This window comes from Chanos chanos, chromosome 4 (genome assembly GCF_902362185.1).
Source record: "Chanos chanos chromosome 4, fChaCha1.1, whole genome shotgun sequence".
Taxonomy (NCBI): domain Eukaryota; kingdom Metazoa; phylum Chordata; class Actinopteri; order Gonorynchiformes; family Chanidae; genus Chanos; species Chanos chanos.
The window spans coordinates 38,669,953-38,690,167 of NC_044498.1; the positions used below are offsets into that span (position 1 = coordinate 38,669,953).

General features: G+C 39.8%; 1 protein-coding gene across 1 annotated transcript in view; it reads left to right on the forward strand.

Annotated features, from left to right (window-relative positions):
- macrod2 (mono-ADP ribosylhydrolase 2) overlaps positions 1-20,215 on the forward strand; it is a 399,802-nt gene that overhangs the window by 256,300 nt on the left and 123,287 nt on the right. The window contains exon 6 of the mRNA XM_030770327.1: positions 17,323-17,444. Coding sequence (XP_030626187.1) covers positions 17,323-17,444 — 122 coding nt within the window. The remainder of the gene's footprint in view (positions 1-17,322; positions 17,445-20,215) is intronic.

Genomic DNA, 20,215 nt, shown 5'->3' on the forward strand with positions numbered 1-20,215 from the left:
AAAAAAAAAAAAAAAAAAAAAGAACATTCTGGTGGTGTTTTTTTTTTTTTTTTTAAATCCCGTGGAAACCCGGGGCCGGTAAGGAAGTGAGGGCCGTAAGACGTGTGAGGGAAGCATGTGTACGGGGTAATGATGATGAATTCTAGCCGTAGACTATCACAGACTCCTGTTGATGAGCTGTCTCATCCATCAGAGAGCTGCTTCACCAAGCATCTACGGCCTTAGCCGCGACTGTAGTTTGTTATGATTAGCCACGTAATTAAAGTGGAATGACAGTAAATGAAGGAGTAATTTGAGTGACAATCTTGCAGTGATTCGAGTTGATAAGTCGACTGTGAAGCCACTGGAGCGTGGCACCCAGGCAGAATGTTCCAGACGTGCCGAACGCATCCGCACCCGACGCCTCCCACCCGTGACATTGACAATATCACTGGCCAAACTGACATGAAAATAGCTTGGCTTTTAGTCGTTAATGGACTGATTGCTGGTCTCATAACGCGTTGCAGAATGTTTTCTTTCTCCTCTCTGTCTATCTCTCTGGAGGGGAACACAGACTATTCATTTTGTTGTCTGTAAGACGTAGCTTTAGATGGGAGAATAAACTGTTTTGAATTTTAAGAAATTATCATATTTAAATACAAGAAGAGTGTCAAAGGTATTGAATAGTTAATAATAATCACTACGTGTGAATTAGTATTAATATTTAGTAAGTTGTTGCTCATATACTGGCTTTGAATATCAGGCTCACAACAAGCATTAGGATCATCCATGTTTTTAAAAGGTGGAAAATTCACGCTCACTGTCTGTTTGGCAGTGGGCATACATAAGTCAGTTTGGAATAAGTTCAATATCTTGATTGATTTGAAATTGAGAATTCAGAGCTCTCACTTAAACTTGGCAAGTCCTCTGCATATCTCTTCGAGCAACAGGACCTTCAATACAAACATCATAAAGTGTAATGGGTTATTTTATGCGCATGCTGATATATGAGCGGATGAGTCATTGTGAATGAATATGTTGGCTGTTGATAGCGGTGTTGAGTCTGTCATTTGGTGTCCTCTGTGGAGGGGCAGGTCTATGTCATTTTCACTGTGCATGACTTGCACTTTTTTTTTCGTGATGCTCTCTGAAGAACTCGTTCTGAAAAAATGCTAAGTTAAAAAAAATTCCTATCATAAAGACACTCGTAATTAAATGATGGGGTCTTAATTCATCATCATGACAAACTGTCACCGTTTTTTAACAGGAAACTTTTCCTGCTGTAAAATGTAAATTCAAACCCAAAGCAATATGACTCATATTAGTAGTATTTTTTGAGAACCGTAAGTTGTTTCAGTCTGAAAAAATGTGGTTATTGACAGCTCTTTTGTGGATAGTAGTCCTTATCAAGGTTACTCTGATTCAGATGTTGCTAGTATCTCTGTGTAACTGTGATTTTTGAGCATAGCACCACAAGAGAGAGACATAAACAACGTCAAGAAAACCAGTTCCTCTCCCTGCCTTCCTGTTAATCAAACCAAGACTTAAATGTGCCATTGTAATTGCTGTCATTTGTTTAATTTTGTGATTGGTTGGCACATGTTTCTGGAATAACTGGGTGCTTAATCTTTCCACCCAGTGAATCTCTCTCCATCCAATCCGTGTTGAACGTGCATCTTAATTGAAATGGCTGGTAATTGTCTTTGTGAAAAGGGCTACTTCTCCTTCATCAGTCACCCCGCAGCTGTGCCTCCAGTGCTGGGAGGCATCTTTTCACTGCCAGAGCTTTCAAAAAGCCTGAGCACAGGCCCAAAACATGCCAGTCCCCACTCTTGCTTCCATATAATGATATATTACTGGAGTGATATTAAACTATAAAATGAGAAATGATAAATATCTCCTAATCTAAAGACTTTTTTTTTTCCCCTTAATTTGTTCCCACTTTCAGATTAATGCCACGAAAAATCAAATTGTAGTCACGTAATCCGACGGCTTGCGAACGCACGCTTATAAAACACCATCCCAGGGAACGAGTTAACATGCACTTAAGCAAACCTGAGGACTTTATATTGAATTCACACTAGAAGCAGCGCGACGTGACAGCCCTGAACGAACCCATCAAAGGGACTATTTTCAATCTGTGTCCGTGGCACCGCTCAGAGCGGATTTCTCCCCTGCCCGCCTCGCATGCAATCACAAGTGCCTGATGCAACCCAGCACTGTCATTTACACGCCGCCGGTTTCTCGCGCGCCGTCTCCGTCTAACCGCGCTCAAACGTCGGCGTGCCAACAGAGATGCGAAAATGAAAACTAAAAACCAAAACAGTTGGTGAAAAATGAAAGAAACAATAGAAAGGTGAAGCAGGGTGTCTTTACGAGGCAGGGCCAGGGTGGGTTTGCGGCAGGAAAAACGCTTGTACTTTTGGTAGGAGCAGTAGGACAAAAGAGAGGAGGACTAGATCGAAGTGGTGGCAATTACTCTGCTGCCCAACAGGACTCAAGAACAGCCATTTCAAGACGGCGGCTGTAAGATTTCCTGTCAGGGATATGCTCTGTATGTCGTTCCGTTTGGCTTATTGTGCTGTTGTATATGCAGCTGCAGAAACAAGAATCTTTGAGGACTCTTTGATCCTGATTGATTTGGCTGAAGTCAGCTCCATCCCACCCCCCACAGACCTCAGTTGGTCATAATCACACAGCATAATGGCTTATATCTACCAGCATCTGTCTTGGTACAAAATATGTTTCAGAAATAGAACAAAATGCTATTAATGCTGAGTTTTTGTCTGCGCTGATTGATTTGTTTTCCTGGCAAATGAGACATATTGGGATTCAGAATGAAAAAAAAAAAGAAAAAATTGAAGTCACATGTAAATGTTGAAGAGCACACATTATTCAAAGAGTAGACATGTTTCTGAAGAAACGGTGACTGAAATTCAACACGTAGTTTTGTCAAATTCAGTTGCTTTTGTAGTGGGAGGTGGGTGGTATGGAGGCCCTCTTAACAGGTACCCAGTTTTAACTAAAGTCTACCTGTAATTATAGTGTACTTTTGAACTTTCCCAGAATGAATTTTCAAAGGTTGGACACTGATTAGAGAGAGAGAGTGTGCTTTATTGTTATCATTATTTTAAATTGGCTTTAATTTCCAGATGAAATGGTTTGTGAAACAATCTCATGTGTGTGCGCGTGTGTCTATGCGTGCGTGTATGTGGTGCAAGCGTGTGTTCGAGTGTGTGTGTGTGTGTGTCTGTATTTACACTATAGGAACTTTGTCTGACTTACACGGCAGATGGTTGGTGTAATCTACTATTTCATCTCCCCGTATCTCTATTTTACAGCTCTTTTGTATTTTGTGCAGACTATTAGGTTATAAATATATTGTAAAAATGTTATTAGATCAGTGGCCTATAATGGCGTACATCCAAGATAAAGTACTTCTCCAGCTGACTGAGTAGACCAGACAGTCTGGTCTGCTTCAGATTGGGCACACTGGAGAATGATGGACTACAGTGTCTCCCTTTTTATCAACCCAATATCTACACTATGTCCAGACTTTGGCTCAAACCAGCACTACATCACTCACTGATTCCCTGTTTGCCGACTGTTAGAGTCAAATTTAGTAAGATAAATATTGCTGGTTGCAAAAGGAAAGGAGGATGAAGTGAATTCGCATTATGTGGCACTCCTTTGGCATCATAAAGCTAGATTCATTTCTCTCTCTCTCTCTCTCTCTCTCTCTCTCTCTCTCTCTCTCTGTCTCTCTCGAGTTTATAGCATTTAAAAATATCTTTGTGTTTATGTGACGGTCTGTAATAAAAGGTTTGATAATGCTTTACAATGATAAACTTTGTCAGCAATTTGAAAATAAGAAGTTAATCGTGTTTAAACAAGAAAGAAATTAAGAACATTTTGAATAATTGGTAATTATATTAGTTACTATAATATTAATTATATTCATTAATCTTTTTTCGTGTAAAGTTTTCATGTGTTTACAAATAATTTCCCAGTCGTTTTCACAGCCCAGTTGAAATGTGGAAAGTTTACGCTGTTTAAAGACATTCATAGAGTTTGGTGGCCATCTCTTTTTCTAAGTGTTTTTCTCATGTCCTACGTGATCTCTAAGCATATTAATAAATTATCTCTAGTTACAATTAAGGGTTTCTGCAGCCCCTTACATAAACCATAACTTGTAAACGTGTTAAACATGGTGCCTCTTATGTCAGCCACCTTAATGACAGAGATGGTTTAAGAATATCAAGCTACAGAAAAAGAGAAACAATAATAAAATAAGGACTGTGGTATACAAACGGATTTGTGTTGACTTCCAAAAATGAAGTATTAGGAAATCAAGATTAATAACTTCTCATTTAAGAGTCCCTTCTACTAACATTGATACTGTAAAAATGTTATTAGAAATAATTAGAAAGTTACTAGTCTTTTGATAATAGTTCATTATTACCTACTTTACAAATGATTTGTATATGATTGTAGTTGAAATATTGTGACAGTTGAAGAATGATTTTACATCTGTGTAATGGTAATTAAAATATTTTTCAAACTGAAAAGCTGTTTTTTTTTCATGAGGGCGGTGTGTGAAAAGGAAAAGATATGATTTTGGAGGCAATGGGCAGATAAAGGTGCACACATGTCCTAGAGAGGGTTCCGGTAGTTTTTTTTTTCCCCCTGTTGGTCAGATGCACTAGTAGGTATAGTGCTGGAGGTGTTTCTCTGTGTAGGCAGTGTCTCCCTGTGGACATTTTGCTCAGTGCCAGTCTAACAACTGCATTCTGTCTAAAGCTGGTGGGTACGCATGTGTTTGTGTGTGCATGTGTTTGTGTGGGCGTATGTGTGTGTGCATGTGTGCATTCATATGAATGCACCCACAGAGACAAAATGCCCCTACCTCTCTTTCCTTTCCGAAAAAAAAAGCGCTTTCACCTAGTGCTCAACCTATATCCGTATTTCTCTCTCTCTCTCTCTCTCTCTCTCTCTCTCTCTCTCGCTCTCTCTCTATCTTTCAACCTTTCTCTCTCTTTCTGGGTGTGTGTGTTTGCTATCAGAGCTTCGAGTACATTTGTCCGGGCTCATCCTCATTAAAACAGCAGTAATGTAAGCAGTGAGAGTGCAGAGTGAGGAAGTGTGTGTGTCCGTGTGTGCGTGTGCGTGTGTGCGTGTGCGTATGAGAGACGAGTACAGTGTTGGTGCTCAGAGGCTACGCAGGCCTTGCCTTTCAAATGAGCCGTCGGCTTAAAGGACCAGACAGGCACTTTGTTTTCTCTCATTAGCCCGTGGTCCTAAGGGATCCCTGTAGCCAAATCAGCCTGCTGAAACTCAGGCCTCGCCCCCGACTAATCTTCCACACAGACGGCCCTTGTCTTGGCCTGTTTATTTATGATAATGCCATGCCGCTCCGACAGGGCCGAGGAAAAGGGCCCACTTTGTCTGCGTAAATTAGCATTTTAGCAATCATCGCCCGCAATTACTCAGGTTTGCATATGCCTTCGTTGGCTTTGGCTTAATTAATGTGTATCTGCTAAGCTCTCATGAGTGTCTCTGGGATGTCTCTGTCTTAAACGGTGTTAGCGTTTCCGCTCCCCGTGTTTTCCCGCGCTTCTTCATCCTTGTCAGTGACCTTTGGTGAATTTACATTCGGAGGAGAGTTCGCCACATCTGTCTTTAGGTGTAAGGACAAACCTCTCAGCTGAATACACACAGTGCTGTGGTTGAGCGTGAGGGAACGCGTGCCCGACTCAAACGTCTGATCATTCCTACAGCAATGGTATACGCAGGTGGCTGGGAGGTGAGGGATACAAGTGTGTCACCGTATGGTTGTTGGTTCCAAAGTCCCATGTGAGGCACTAATTAAAAGTTAATTGGAAACTGGAGGGTTGCAGGTTTATTGTCTTGGGGCACTGCTAATGCACTACTAGTAAACCCCTGTGGCTAACATGTTACCCCTAGATACAGCTCCTGGCATATTTCACACCTTTAAGTGTTACCCGTGGCTAATGCGGGACCCCTTTGTGTCTTTCCTGCTCCTTGAGTGCGTCGTGTTAGGACATGTAGGAGGTGGTAGAGCGACGCAGCACTTAATGGACTTTTTTTCCCTCTTCCTTGGAGAAGACCTACTTGACATTTGAAGAGGAAAATGGAAATGGACTATGTGTGCAAGGTGTGTGTGTGTGTGTATGTGTGTATTTATGTGTGTGTGTGTGTGTGTGTGTGTGTGTGTGAGTGAGTGAACGGCTGCCAGTGTGTAAATGAAGCAAGCTTTGCTGAAATACGGCGACATTAAAATGGACATAATTCTGCAGCTTAATGGCCTTATCTCCAAACTCTCTGACTCTGACCCAGTTTGGCATGTTTGTGAGACATGCTACTGATTAAAGACCTGCCTGTTCCTGACTACATCAAATGATTATACAGGTAGACTTCTGCAGAGGCAGGCTATATACACACAAACATGGCAGGTTGAGAATACACATGATTTAGAAAAAAATATTGTGCTGAAATTCAAATACTCTAGAGTATCAATTTAGAGAAAATATGATCTTGGTTCATGGTTATGAGAAAGGAATCTTTACTGCCTTAGCTACATATTTCCTAAGGAAGGTCAATTTTTAGCTGCTCTTCGTTGCTACTTTCAATCCAATTAAGCTGTACCATACCTAGTAAAACATATCTGCATTATGTAATCATATTCAGATGTGTTTATTCAAGTGTTACTGGAGATTCACATAAATGCACAAAACAGCTGGTTCCAGGGATTCTCCTCAGGGATTTCAGTTTGTGTTATTGAAGCTTTTTTTTTTTTTTCTTTTCAATTTGAGTGCATGAATAATCATTAAGGCAATGCTAATCCCTTTTGAAAGAAGTGAAAATTAATATACTAACAACTGTGTCCAAATTAAAGTAATAGGCATTTTCCAAGAGAAATTCACATTTGCCAAAAAAAAAAAAAAGCTACTTGTTCAGGCTGGTGCCTTAGTCAATGTGGGAATTACCACAAAGTCTTTGTCACCATGACAACACACATCAGCCAGGCTGGGCAGAGTGGGTGTGCTCATTTCATTTTGTAATCTTTGGTAACAAACATGAGAGCAGCCAAATGGAGAGAGAGAAAGAGAGAGAGAGAGAGAGAGAGAGAGAGAGATGCTCTCTTTCACCTGTCAAAGTGTAAAATGTATAGTTTATGGGCAGGAAGGCTGCAGTCTCAGCTATTTAATAAATTTTAGTAAACATTTGTAATGAGTACGGAATATACAAGATGAATCTGTGAATCTGTGTTAACAAGTGGTAAATATCTTATCCAAAAATAGAAATGAGTTAAAAGCATTAGTGCAGTTTTCAACAATATCTTCCTTCAGTTATGCAATAAATTATTCACATATGGGAGACAAGTTCTCATATTCTGTAACACTGAATTTTGTTGTGTTACATGGAGGAAATTATTAGTCAGGTCCCTCAATACTGTACAACACTGCGATATCAACTGAAACTCCAAAACATTACAGGCTAGAAAGCTAACCAGAACACTGTAAAGAAAAGAAAGTCAGATTTATTTTTCATTGCCTTTTTTTTGTAAGCTTCACATGCAGTTCTGTGTAAAACCAATAGCTGTAAACAAAGGAAATCATGTTCTTATAGGAATGTGTGCCTTCGTACTTGGCAGAGTCCTTTAACTTGTATCAGCCTTGTGTTTTCTCTACTTTGATAGCTGTATATTTTACCTGGCTGAGTCCTCTAGTTCATACCTTGTTTGCGCACTGGCAGGCTGCTTGGTGCACCCCTGACAGTTTGACAGAAGATGAGATACGAGGAAAGAAGCAGAGGGTGGGGGAGAGAAGAGAAAATCCCTTTAAGACTCCAGTAATACCTAGTTGAGATTCCTTTAAGTCATGTTGAACACTTTGGGTGGAAAAAAAAAGCAGGTTCATGATTGTCATGAGTCAGAGGCTTGTTTCCTGTGTCTTTTTGATTGACTGGCAATAATATACAGTCATGTTCTGCAGTGCTAGAGCAATCTATTTTAATGTACATAGATGTGGATGCAGACAGGCTGTCAAACCCACTGCTCATACCTTTATTTTATGTTGCGCTGTGATATCTGACTGCTTCTCCAACTCCCTTGCTCTCTGAATCAATTGCCTGTTTGTTTACGCAGTCGCTAAACTCATTCTGTTCACCTTCTCTGTATGTATTGTTTCAATATTATTTATATCATCTTGCCATGTGATTGATTTCAGCAGTTTGCAGAATTGAAATGAGTCTGACATTCTTATAAGGGAAGATTGTAACAGAGTTAGGCCTATTATTGCAGTCTCAGTACAGTTTATTCAAAGAATCAGTGCGGCTAAATTGTAATATGTTCAAGAATAAGTGCTTCCAATTGGACCAGATTTGCTCTGTGTCTAGAGACCAAAAGTATAAAGCAAAAGTTTATAGTGTATTGTGCTAACAAAGGGATCATAATATACATGTGTGTCTATACTTTGTTACATACACATTCTGTTTTTATCATGTAACTGAGCATGTGCCTCCCAGATCAGCAGAGCAATGTGTGATGTTCACCTTGATGGTTTGATATTTGACCAAGTAAATTTACTCATTTATTTTTTTTTCCCCTATGAAGATGCATAAAAGCCAAATAATGACTATTTGATATTGATTATAAAACACTGGACACATGACAGGAAGCATAAAAAAAATCCCTAACGTTATATGAACTACTATTATCAGCATCAGCACTATTATCAGTCTCTCATACCTCATCTGTTTCTGTGTTTGGGTCATGGACTTTATGGATGGACTCAAGAGTTCACAGAGAGGTGAAACATTTTCATGAACTTCCACTTATTTACTACACTGACAGTGTTTTCCAGTCACCTTTCTTGGCAGTGCCTGGCCGAGCCCATGTGAATACTATCTATCCATCTAATTTTCTAATTTACTTTATTTTCATTATTTATTTACCATTTTATAATCCACATTAGGCAATGTGTGTATTCGCTGTTATGAGGGATGGAAATGTCAGGGAGGGCTGTAAGGTCTTTGGTGTCTTCCGTGTAAAGGTTTCTTTGTCTACTGTATCTGTTCTTGACTATCACAGCTTTCGCGTAGGAATGTACCAAGTCCACTGAAAGAATTACTGCCTTCACGTCCATATGCCAATAGATGAAGATATCTGAAAGCTTGTCTTAGGTTTTTTTTTGTTTTGTTTTTTTTTCTTCTCCTTGAATGGGAACATTTCTGCTGTAATTGACTCTCAATTCCATTGCGAGACCCACTCACGAGAAGAATGATTTAGGTATTCATTTATACAGTATCTGTGATTTTTTTTTTCCCCCATTTTTTAACAGTACCTACATAGATTAGCTGATTACATATGTGGGAGTTTGAATCATGTTAATTATGAAATTTTGGCAGTATTCTCTCATTATTGCTATTGTATTTATTTACAATAGATTGTCTAAACAGATGAATAGCTCTCAGTTTGCTCTATCACATGACAATATGTGCTATGCCATCTTATTTCTTTATTTCTTTATCAATCTATCTGTCTACCCACAAAGAGCCATGTATTTGATCATTTAGTAGGATTAATATTGTATTTCTTCCTGCATCATTTCTAGAGATGCCATCTTACTGGAAGTGAGTCCTGTCATAGGGTTTTTCTCTTCACCGTACAATCTTGTATTGCCACCACCTGTCCTCCCTGAGAGCTTAGATTATTTTCATCTAGTAAACCAGGACTGGATAGCATTACCTTTCCTGCCATCAATCAGGTGGCCTGCTTGGCTAGACTGAGAAGAAACTGTTCTTTTAGAGTCTGACCTGAGGCAAAAGAAATGTTTTGAATGTAGGAGAGATTTCTTTTTGTCATGCCAGAAATGGCTGAACAGCCCCACAAAGTCAGAAATCCTTCACACAGAATACTCTGGTTGATTCCTGTAAAGCGAAGTATAGTCAGTGAATATGCATTTTTTTTATGTGAACCTATCCACACAGACAATGGCTGACTACACCTCACAGCTTGAATTGAAATTCAATTTATTCTGCATTCCTTAATGGACTGTAAATCATTATTTGCTTTGTTGATTCTTAAGTACGAAGATAATTGCAACGGGCAGCATGAACGGCGTTTGATTATTGTCTGTCAGCTCCTGTGAATTCTAATAGATCTAATTGTACCCCTCCAATTCATCATCCGAGCACCAGTTCTCCCCTGAATTAAGTTCATCTTTAATGGGCTATGGTGAATTGAAGGGTGCCCATCTTAAAGCAGTGAAAAAAGTTCATCACTTAGTTGATTGCTGAGCTTAAAGTGCATAACAGAAAACAAAAAAACAGACCTCTGTTTTCAACGGTTTTCAGCTTATCATTGTTAGGAAATATTTGATTCACTTGGTGATCATGCCAGAAGACAAAGCAGCATTGCTAGTTATTTTTGAAGAACTATAACCGATTTTGTAACTAAACAGACTTACATGAAGAAATGTGAGTTTTATGATCCCATAAAATGATTAATCATATTTGCTGTTTATATGCCCTATCAACTTGTCTGTACCCTGTTTTGTGTTGCTTTATCTTTCTAGAATCTTATATTTCTTTGCTCCCAGACTCAAAGTGTTCCTCACCCTTTCACACATATACCAAATCTCATAGTCTCATTTGTAGACTCAGTGAATGTGTCCCAGTAAAGACCTGTTACCCTGTGACCTGCTGGTGTGATGTCTTGATTAGTCCTGACTTCTAGTCCCTTTTGTGCAGAGCCAAGTGTGTGCAGCAGGCGGTCCTACCCAGTGGAAGTTAATAAACTATACTTTCCCCAGGAAGAACTGGGTGATCATCACAAGCAAAACAGGCTGTTCTAAAGGTATTAAAGTAGTTGTGCAATTATGATTTATCATATTTAATTCAGAGATCTTTATCTCCTCAATGCTTTCAATTAAAGGGAGTAACCCTGCCTCTACTGCATCATGCTGTCCTCTAATTCCATTACAAAAGAAAGCCTTTCCAAGGGAAATCCATTTGAAGAAAAACAGCCTACAGTTTTACTTTAGAATTTATACTGTTCTGGTATGACATGTAGTCTGGCCTTATCTCCCCTACAGTTTTTTTTAGACAGTCTTTCTCAGTCTCTGAAATACTAAGCTACTTTTGCCAAGAGATTCATATCTAGTGAAGTATGTCTCTGAAAAAGGAATTATCTATGTAAATAACTTCATGTTTGGCAAGAACCGAGGTAGCTAAAATGTATGGATCTCTTTGATGTGTGTTTATGTGCTCTACCACTACTGCAAAGGGTGCATTCCAGATCCCTGTGTAAGGTATTCCCAGGCAGTCTGCTGTTTGAAGGTGACGTTTGATGTCCCCTCCAATCAAATCCAGTCTGGTGAAGACACACCAGCTGGTCTACCTGTCGCACACGGCCAGCATGATACAAAGCGGTATGCTAATGGGGAAATTGCCCGTCATGGGTTTAGGTAGTGGTAGAGAGAGTGAATGATCTGCTCCAGCCCTGTGCGCTCTCTCTGCGTCTTCAGCCTGTCAAGCCATGAATGCTTGCTGTCCCTGTAGAAGTTCTCATGTTGATTCACTCACCTACTCTCTCCTTTCTCTCTCTTGACGGGCTCTCACTGCTTCTCAGATCAGTGCTATTCTATCTGTAGATCAGACCTATGGCAGCAGCTCAGTGAGAGCAGAGGGTGAGAGGAGGTCAACAGTAGCTGGACAATGGCAGTGCTTACAGTCCATTTTTAACCCTTGTTTTACCTGGTTTGTGAGCTTAGCGATGATACATGATGTCATTTAGTGCGGTGCCACCCAAGAAGTGCTGGAGTCCTGATACTGCAGCAGCCTGTTCCTGACAAAAGCTCAAATCAATCATTCTGACTGTGATGCAGATTGATTTTTTTTTTTCTGTCATTTAGTCCATGTCCGCTTTTCTGGCTGGAGAAGAACTAACTGATTCTTGGGGCATAGCAGATATCCAATCCCTTCTGCATCATTAATGGGTGTTGACCATGCTTCTTGGGCTGCTAGCTGAATCCATGTGAATATGAAATCCCTCTTCTGTATACCTTGGCCTGAGCGACAGCATTGGCATATAAAACAGCCTCTCCTCCACACTGATTAAAGCAAATCACCGAGTCTCGACAGAAAAGCATGGAGGAGGCAGTCAAGTAAACGGGGCAAAAGGCATCCATATTCAGCAAGTCTGTACCAAGCCTCTCCGGACCTTCTCTGCTGTTTAAGTGCCCTTGACGGGCCCATTGTGAGTTGATTGTATGCATTATTCCCACTGATTGAGCTAAGGTGTAGCAGCAGACTTCAGCGCCCGGGCTGATTACCCAACAAGCTGAGTTTGTTCTACTTTTCGCAGTGCTTCTTCTGCTAAAGAAGAGGCACCTTCCAACCCTGGATTTGACTAGATATCGTTTAAAACGCTTGTCAGCGTGTGTTATTTTTAGCTGAGCGTACTAGATGTAGTGGACGACAGTCACTTCAAGTGAAATTAGCCTATATCTTGCATTGTGTTCTTACATTATTTTTTTTTTCTCTAGGTGTTCATTCATTTTTGTTTGTTTATTTATTTATTTATGTTAGTTTTGAATTTATGAAGAATTGTATGCAAATGAAATGTTGTTGACTCCAAAGGAAATGAAGGCATTAGGAGAAGGAGCCTGCCCCTTTACACAAAAGACATTAGAGCCAAAGCAAAACTCATTTGATTGATTAAAGCATGGCGGATGTTTGAGTGATTTAGTCCGACACACATTATTGTACATCACAGCCTATGTTGAGGGATAGAAACCTGCACAACAACTGGGTACGGAACGGCGACCAAATGTAGTATGTAAGATTAATGGACATATAGGCCACTATTGCATCATGTGTTCAACAGAAAGAATGAGTCATTGGTCTCTTTAATGGTTTATGTACATGGTTTATCATACCATATACGTAAATATATATATAACCTACACATATGTATATACGGTATATGTATATACATGCTTTATGTAATAAAAAAACATTTTCTTTTCTTCTCTCTTCCTTTTCTTCTTTTCTTTTCTTTACTTGTCTTTTCTTTTTTTCACTAGCTCAGAGAATCTGTACTACCACGTTAACAACAGAACGCTCGTAAATTCACATGCAGAATGTACAGGTATATGCTCAGGTCTGCAGAGTCACTCTGGAATTCTAACTCTGTCACAAAGTCTACTGAAAGTAATACCTTTGAACTTTATTTTCCCCTCCTTCCTGCAAGGACAAGCATTGGTCAGTCTGGACTTTATAGCCATTGAAGGCTCTTTATGAAGTGAATTATTTGTCTACTCCAGTGCCTGAAGCAGTAGAGCAGGCCTACAGTAGATAAGTCAAATGGGAACATTTGAAAAAGCCATTGCTGGGAAACTCATCAGCCAAGGCTATGATTGCCAGCAAGAGGATCCCGGGGGCAAAGTGTGGGTGTACGTACAGGTCCAGTCCATGGCCCTGAAATGACCCTCACTCACATACGCTTTCAGACACACATTCACCCTTGCTGCTATGGGCACTATTGATCTGTCTGCATAGCTGAGTAGAAGGTGATGATTTTCTCTGCTTGCATCATACAGAGCACCAGGCATGCTAATATGTCTGCCGCTATCAAGTGGTAATGCTTTACTGTACTTACTCAGTGACCATAATCTATACCCTGACCCGAATGGCTAACCTTTAGACTTTCATCCTTTTAGACTAAGTCAGTCTGCACTGCCCGTCTAATAAGCCATCTGCAAGTGTCCCTCATAAAAAAAAAAAAAAAAAAAAAAAAAAAAGGCCCCTACCAAACGTAATGAACACAGAATCAATTTCCACTCTTGAGACTGAGACTGCTGTAATCACTGAGATGTGATATAATTGTTATGAATTTTTGGTGTCATTTCATAAACATAAACATACATGGATTTTTGTGAATAGTTTTTGTTTTTGTTTTTTTGTTTGTTTGTTTTTTTCATCTGTAGAGGTATAATACAAACAATGGTAATTTCTTCAGAGTATTTGTGCCACAGTCCTCATCAGCTCTCCCCCCCCCCCCCCCACCATCTGACTGCCTTATTCTCAGTGTGTCTAAAAGACCGTAGTTGTCATTTTTTATCATTACCCTTGAGAATGTTCACCCTTCAGGAAAGAGGGAAAGAATGTCATCTATCACTAAGGCTAGAACTCTCCAGAAACTGTCTCTCTGACTGACCGGCAGAGCCTGCGGACGCTAATTGCATGCCCATGTGCCAGAACCTTCTGGAAGTGATGAGACTGTGCAATTTGTCAGTCAACAGAGAAATGAGAGAATAATAAGAGAGGGAATATCATAAACGGAAAAAAAAAAACACAAACAAAGAAACAAACAAGAAACTCAGCAACGATGTATTACCTGTCAGTGCCTTTGAAAATCTCACTTTTATGCAGAAATATCCACACACTTGCCTTCCCTTGGCTTTTTGCAGGGTGAATGTGTATATTATAAATGCATTGAAAAGGACTAGGCAGTCAGACACTACCATCTCCTCAGCCTGTAAACACGCCAAAAGAATGCTGAAATATTTGCATTTATTTATTAAAAAAAGAAGAAAATTAAAGAAGCTGGAGCAATGATAATCTATTGTGCACACTCTTTTTCCCCATGCATACGTGATGTGTTGAATTTATACTGGCAGCTCATAGTTTCCCCGTCCTTTTTTTTATAACTTATTCTCCTATTTTTCAGGTTGTTTGTAAGTGCAATTTGCATAATTTTCTACATGAAAAATTAGTATTTGTGATAAGTACATCACCCCTTTTAACTGTAATATTACTCGTAATCATAAAATTGTTCTCTTATTACTGTATAATTTTACATCTCTCACATACCCTTTGTGGTTAGTGTGCTGAACATTTGATTTTTTTTTTTTTTAATTCATATTATTACGTCCGTAAAAAAAAAAAACTTTGTGAAGATTACATACAAGTAGAAATGTGAGAGGAAACTTCGACACTAGTGATATGGGCACCAGTTTCATTCTCATAAATTTGTCATTAGATTAGTAGGGGACCAGCCCGTACCCTAATTGGTGTGTTTCTGCTCCAAGCTTCATGAATTATGTATGATAAACAACTGGGCATATGCCCTGTAATAGCCCCATCATGCATTGCAAGTCCAATTCTGCTTGTCTGGAGAGAGAGAATATTTCACATTGTTCCAATTTCTTTAAGGTCCACTGTGAGTCCAGCAAGCAAAACCCATACACCACCTTCTTTGAAAAGTGCTGTTTTAAGCAGCACTGATAAGAACTGAACACTCCTAAAGATTATATCTGAAGCTATTGTCCTGCTTCATTTTCATTATACTGTATAAATGTTGTAGTCGTAGGAAAAAATGTGACTCAGGGTATTGGCGCTGGCTAGATTTGACTGTATCAGCAGAAAGCTACTAGATGTTAGCAGAACTTGCTGCAGTCAGGTCTGACTCTAAAATTCGAGGTTTTAGGCACATATTTGATGTAGATATCCAACACTGATTACCTGACGTCTGAACACTGTGCATTAATACATTTTGGATGGAAAAGAGAAGTTCCTTCAATCCCCTTCATTATTCCTGGTGCCAGATTTTTGATTATACATATTTAACTGGGTTTAATATTTGAATGGTTAAGTGCTTATTTGATGTGTAGAATTTGAAATGAATGAGTCATAGCCTATCAATCTTTAATAGGCTATAAAGTGAGATTGATGGGTCTTGGGCATTATGGTTATTACAGAAATTAGAGTGACTGCAACCAGCTATTCATGGATGATATTATGATATTTGCGTTTCTCATAACAAACAAAACGTTAATTCCAGACTCATTCATTCTCTATGTTGTGTCCTTTTTAAACTACTACTTTTTTGAGAGAGAGAGAGAGAGAGCGAGAGAGAGATCCTGTCATTGTTACCAGCTGCTTACTTGTGAATTGAAATGAATTTTGGTGAGAACACATAAATAATTGACAGAGCTTTTATTCATAAGGGAAAGGATTATGCAATGAGAGAGTTCTCAGCCTTTAAACCTCCTGCCACCTCTCTCTCTCTCTCTCTCTCTCTTTCTCTCTCTCTTTCCTCTCTTCCTTCCTCATTTCCTAACTCGCCAGAGACAGAAACCTCCCATGTAATCTTTCACTAAATAATGCAAACACACTTCTCCTTCTAAATCTGTTCAGTACACAGACACCAGACATGTATATGAAATTGTGTCATGGGTGAGGGGGCAGAATGTATCTGTTTTCTTCTTCTTACTCTTCGTCATAGCAGTTGTTATTCTGATGGCTGTGATTAAGAAAAACAGGAAAACAAGCGAGCGTAAGAAACTGTGCGACTGTTCCGTCGCAGTGATGTAAGTCGACGGTTTTAATGTAGAGCGACAGACATGTGGAGGTCTGTGTGAGAGCTCCGAAGCGATGTAGTGTGAATGGGGTGCATGATGTTTATTCTTATTAATATTATTAAAGCGCCCTCTTCGTCCTGGCAGAGGCCAGAGGAGACGGGCCAAAGGAACGCATTATTTCTCTGTCAGATCGATGCTTAAGTTCTCTTATTTTCCTGTCATCACTCCCATGATTCAATTAAAGCACACCACATTCTTCAGTCTGGAGTAGTCAGACAGGAGGAGTGCTGACTGACAGGCCAACACATTACTATGCGCAAAGAGAGTGAGGCCAAGCAGAGATATGAATATATGAATAGCTAGGATAAAAGAATCTTGTAATTGATTTTCTATCTGGACTGCTATTTCATTAACTGAATTAATGTACTCATTTTGAACGGTAAGGCTGCTGAAAATGCCCCCATTGTCCCATTGTGAAGACAAACTGGAATCTTGTCGGGTGATTCATTGTGATATTTTGAAATTGAAAAAGTATGGAAGCTCTCACACTCTGAATGTCCTCACATTCTTTTTCGCTGTCACATGGAAAAGGTTTTGAAATGTTTTCTATGTCTCCTACTCTCAGGGTCACTAGGATCTGCAGGTCCATTTGCTGGACCTGTATCAATACTTCTACATAGAACATAGCTCCTCATGTCCTTTATCATTGTCTTCATTATCCCAAGAATTCTAGAGCGTAAGGAGAGGGAGGCACTGAAAACTACTGACATATGGGCAGGTATTCAATCAGAACAAACGCATGTTCAAACCAGGGTTGCTAAACAGTGCTCTATGCTCTTTATTAATGCTGGTGATCTCATTTCTGTTTTCCTTGTTGATATGTGAACTGTGATCACTGTACAGTGCTGGTGATTGTCTTTTAATTTTTTTGTGTGTTTGTTTTTTATGTTTTCAGATGTGATCCATACTGTGGGCCCAATAGCCAGGGGAAATGTTGGCCCTTCCCAAAAAACGGACCTGGAATCCTGCTACAAATACTCCCTCGAACTGCTGAAAGAGAATGGGCTACGGTCTGTGGTAAGTGCCCTTTGTTTCATCCATAAATTAAAAAAAAAAAAGAAAAAATCAGTCTCCGGTTTCAAAAAAATGAATTGCATTTAAGAAAGCATAGGAGTGCTCCACAAATCCAGCCCAAAATGGTAGTTAAGGAACTTGACTCCTTTTATAATTTTTTCACCACTTCTGCTCAGCCATAGATCAAACATCCTTACATCTTTAAATTTTTGTCAGTTATTAATGAGGATGATTCAAAGACTTTTGATGTAAAATGTGTCTATTTAAGTATATACAAGTCCCCACAGGGTGAACTTTGCAGTTTGTCATGTTATTTGTTTGTTGGGTTGCTGGCTTTTTTTTTCTTCTCTGCTTTCATATTCATAATGGTTGTTGGTTACCTTTTCCCACTTGCATTTAAAGAGTGTTGAAGGAAAAAGGCAATGATGACATGAAAAGAGAGTGGATAAAAAAAGCTATTATCTACTTCTGTGTTCAGACTACCCTTTCTTCTTTCTTTACATTCTCTACAGAGATGTTGAGATAAGCATATATTGAACAAGTCAGCTATCTTTCATGTTGATCAAATTAGAAGCTGCATTTGAGCTGACTCAGATGTGTTTGGCGTATTCTGTTCTGACAAAATGAAAAGACCCACGTTTGAACACCTTTATCATGGATTCTGTAAAGGTTGACAGCTGCGTGTGCATGTAACTGTTTCTCTAGAGTCGTTATTTTATGACCCAGTTAAACAGCTCAAACTTTTGTTGTTGTTGATGTTGTTGTTGGGTGAAACAGATGACAGACAGCAAAAGGTTCGTTGCTTCCTCGTTGGCCTAGTAATGCTGTTGTAAAAGTAAGAGGAACACGCGTACGTCTGTCATTGAGATGGCTTTTCTTTAAGTACGTCCCGTCAGTTTCGGTCGTCCTTCAGTTCTGCAAGCGTCCAGACAGCTGAAGTATGGGACTTAATGAAGCTGGCTAAGAGCAGGCAATGTCTGATCGCATTGCTCCAGCTGCTGGCCCTTCCCTCCAACAGACTCCACCATCTGGTCCATATGACTTATGAATCTGCTTAATCCATGATGGCCACAGCCAGAGGATTTACTTTAAAGGCTGAGGAACATTACTCATGTTGTCTCTTGACTTATGTTGATCCTGAGAATTGGACTGATGATTAACGCTCATGACTCCACCTTAGATGGACAGAAGAATAGCGTGAAGCATCCAGGCCTTACTGTGGAAATACGTAGGATTGTTTGTTCTCGGATTGTTTGTGTTTCTGAGATCAGCTTCCAATCGGAGTGATTTACACACAGTAGAATGTGTGGCAAGTTGTGAAAACACAATTCATAGTTTGAATGGAAACGCTTTGTTCTGATAACTCAAGGCCATCATTGTATACACCCAAGCCTGTGCTGATGACACAAAGAATAGGTGGTGAACAGTAAAAAGGATGTGTGAGGTATGATGCACAGTGATGCATAGCCTTATGTAAGGCACAGTGGGAGAGACATAGGAAAATCTTCTTATCCTTTTATTATTCCATCCAGAACTGTCCCCCACTCACTGTTCCACACACATTCCGCCCATTATTTAGCTTCCTTCTTCATTTATTTATCCAATAATTCATATATTTCTGAAAAACAGGGCTCTGTTTTCACCGAGAGGTAGTTCTAACTCTGTAGGATGTATTTGGACAGCTGCTATGGATTGAGTTAGCCCCATCTAAAAAGAAAAAAAAAGAAAAGAAAAACAGCAGCTATGTGACTGACTTTCTGGATGACTCTGTATATTAAACTAGTCTATATTAATTTTTGCTTCATAATTCTTCTCTCATACGGGAAGAGGGTGATACGGTGGCTCATTTTTTATGTATGCAATAAGAAAAGGAGTGACTGCGTTGACTTTTAGATTCTTTCTGCCCCCTCCCTGTGTTGTGTACCCTGTCCGCGTTTGGCTAATAGTGATTCATTAGAAAAGTTCCGGGCTCTTAGTTAACCAGCCAACACAAAACTTGTCCTGGGCGGGCGGGGGGGGCATGAGGGAAGAGGTTCCACCGCTTAGGCATATGGAGGGTGCGGCAGGATCTTTTGGCCACATTAAAGAGGGCACTGCTCTCTAACGGGGATTCCGCAGCATTACAAAGAGATCTGAGTCTAAACAAAAAAGCAAATACAAAACAAACTTGAGTACAAAAGATTGAACTCGGATGAGGTTTTGGGGTAATCCATGTACGTGAATGTTCAAAGCTAGCCCTCCGGCTGCAAGAGCCTCAGGCACGTGGCTTTCTCGTCGTATACAGCACAGACAAATTCCCCTTGATTATCTCAGGAGATAGGGACTTGTTAACATATCTTTAGACAGGAGCGATCTCAAATAGTATGAAGTCCATGCATGAACGCTGTGCTTCGGCTGTCTTTTTGTGAGCTAACACTCTGAGCACATAAAACCAACGAAATATTGTCTAACAAAGCGGTGCGTTATCTGCCAGTAAGGACGGCAGCAGAAATGTTTTGTTTTCTGTTTTTTTGGGGGGGTTTTTTGGAGTGGGGGGGGGGGGGGGGCGGGTGGCGAGGGGGCTGGGTCAAGGGGTGTCCAGACATTGGCTTGCTTTTCATCTCCTGTTTCTTATTTTCATATATAAAATTGAGTTTTCCACTTCAGTGTGATGGTTTGCTTTGCTGATAACGAAACAGTCATACAGCCCTAAATGACTGTAAACACAAGAATCACAGTAAATTATCTTGGGCAGTGGTAAGGAGGGATGCATTTAGTCTCTAGTCGTTTGCCAA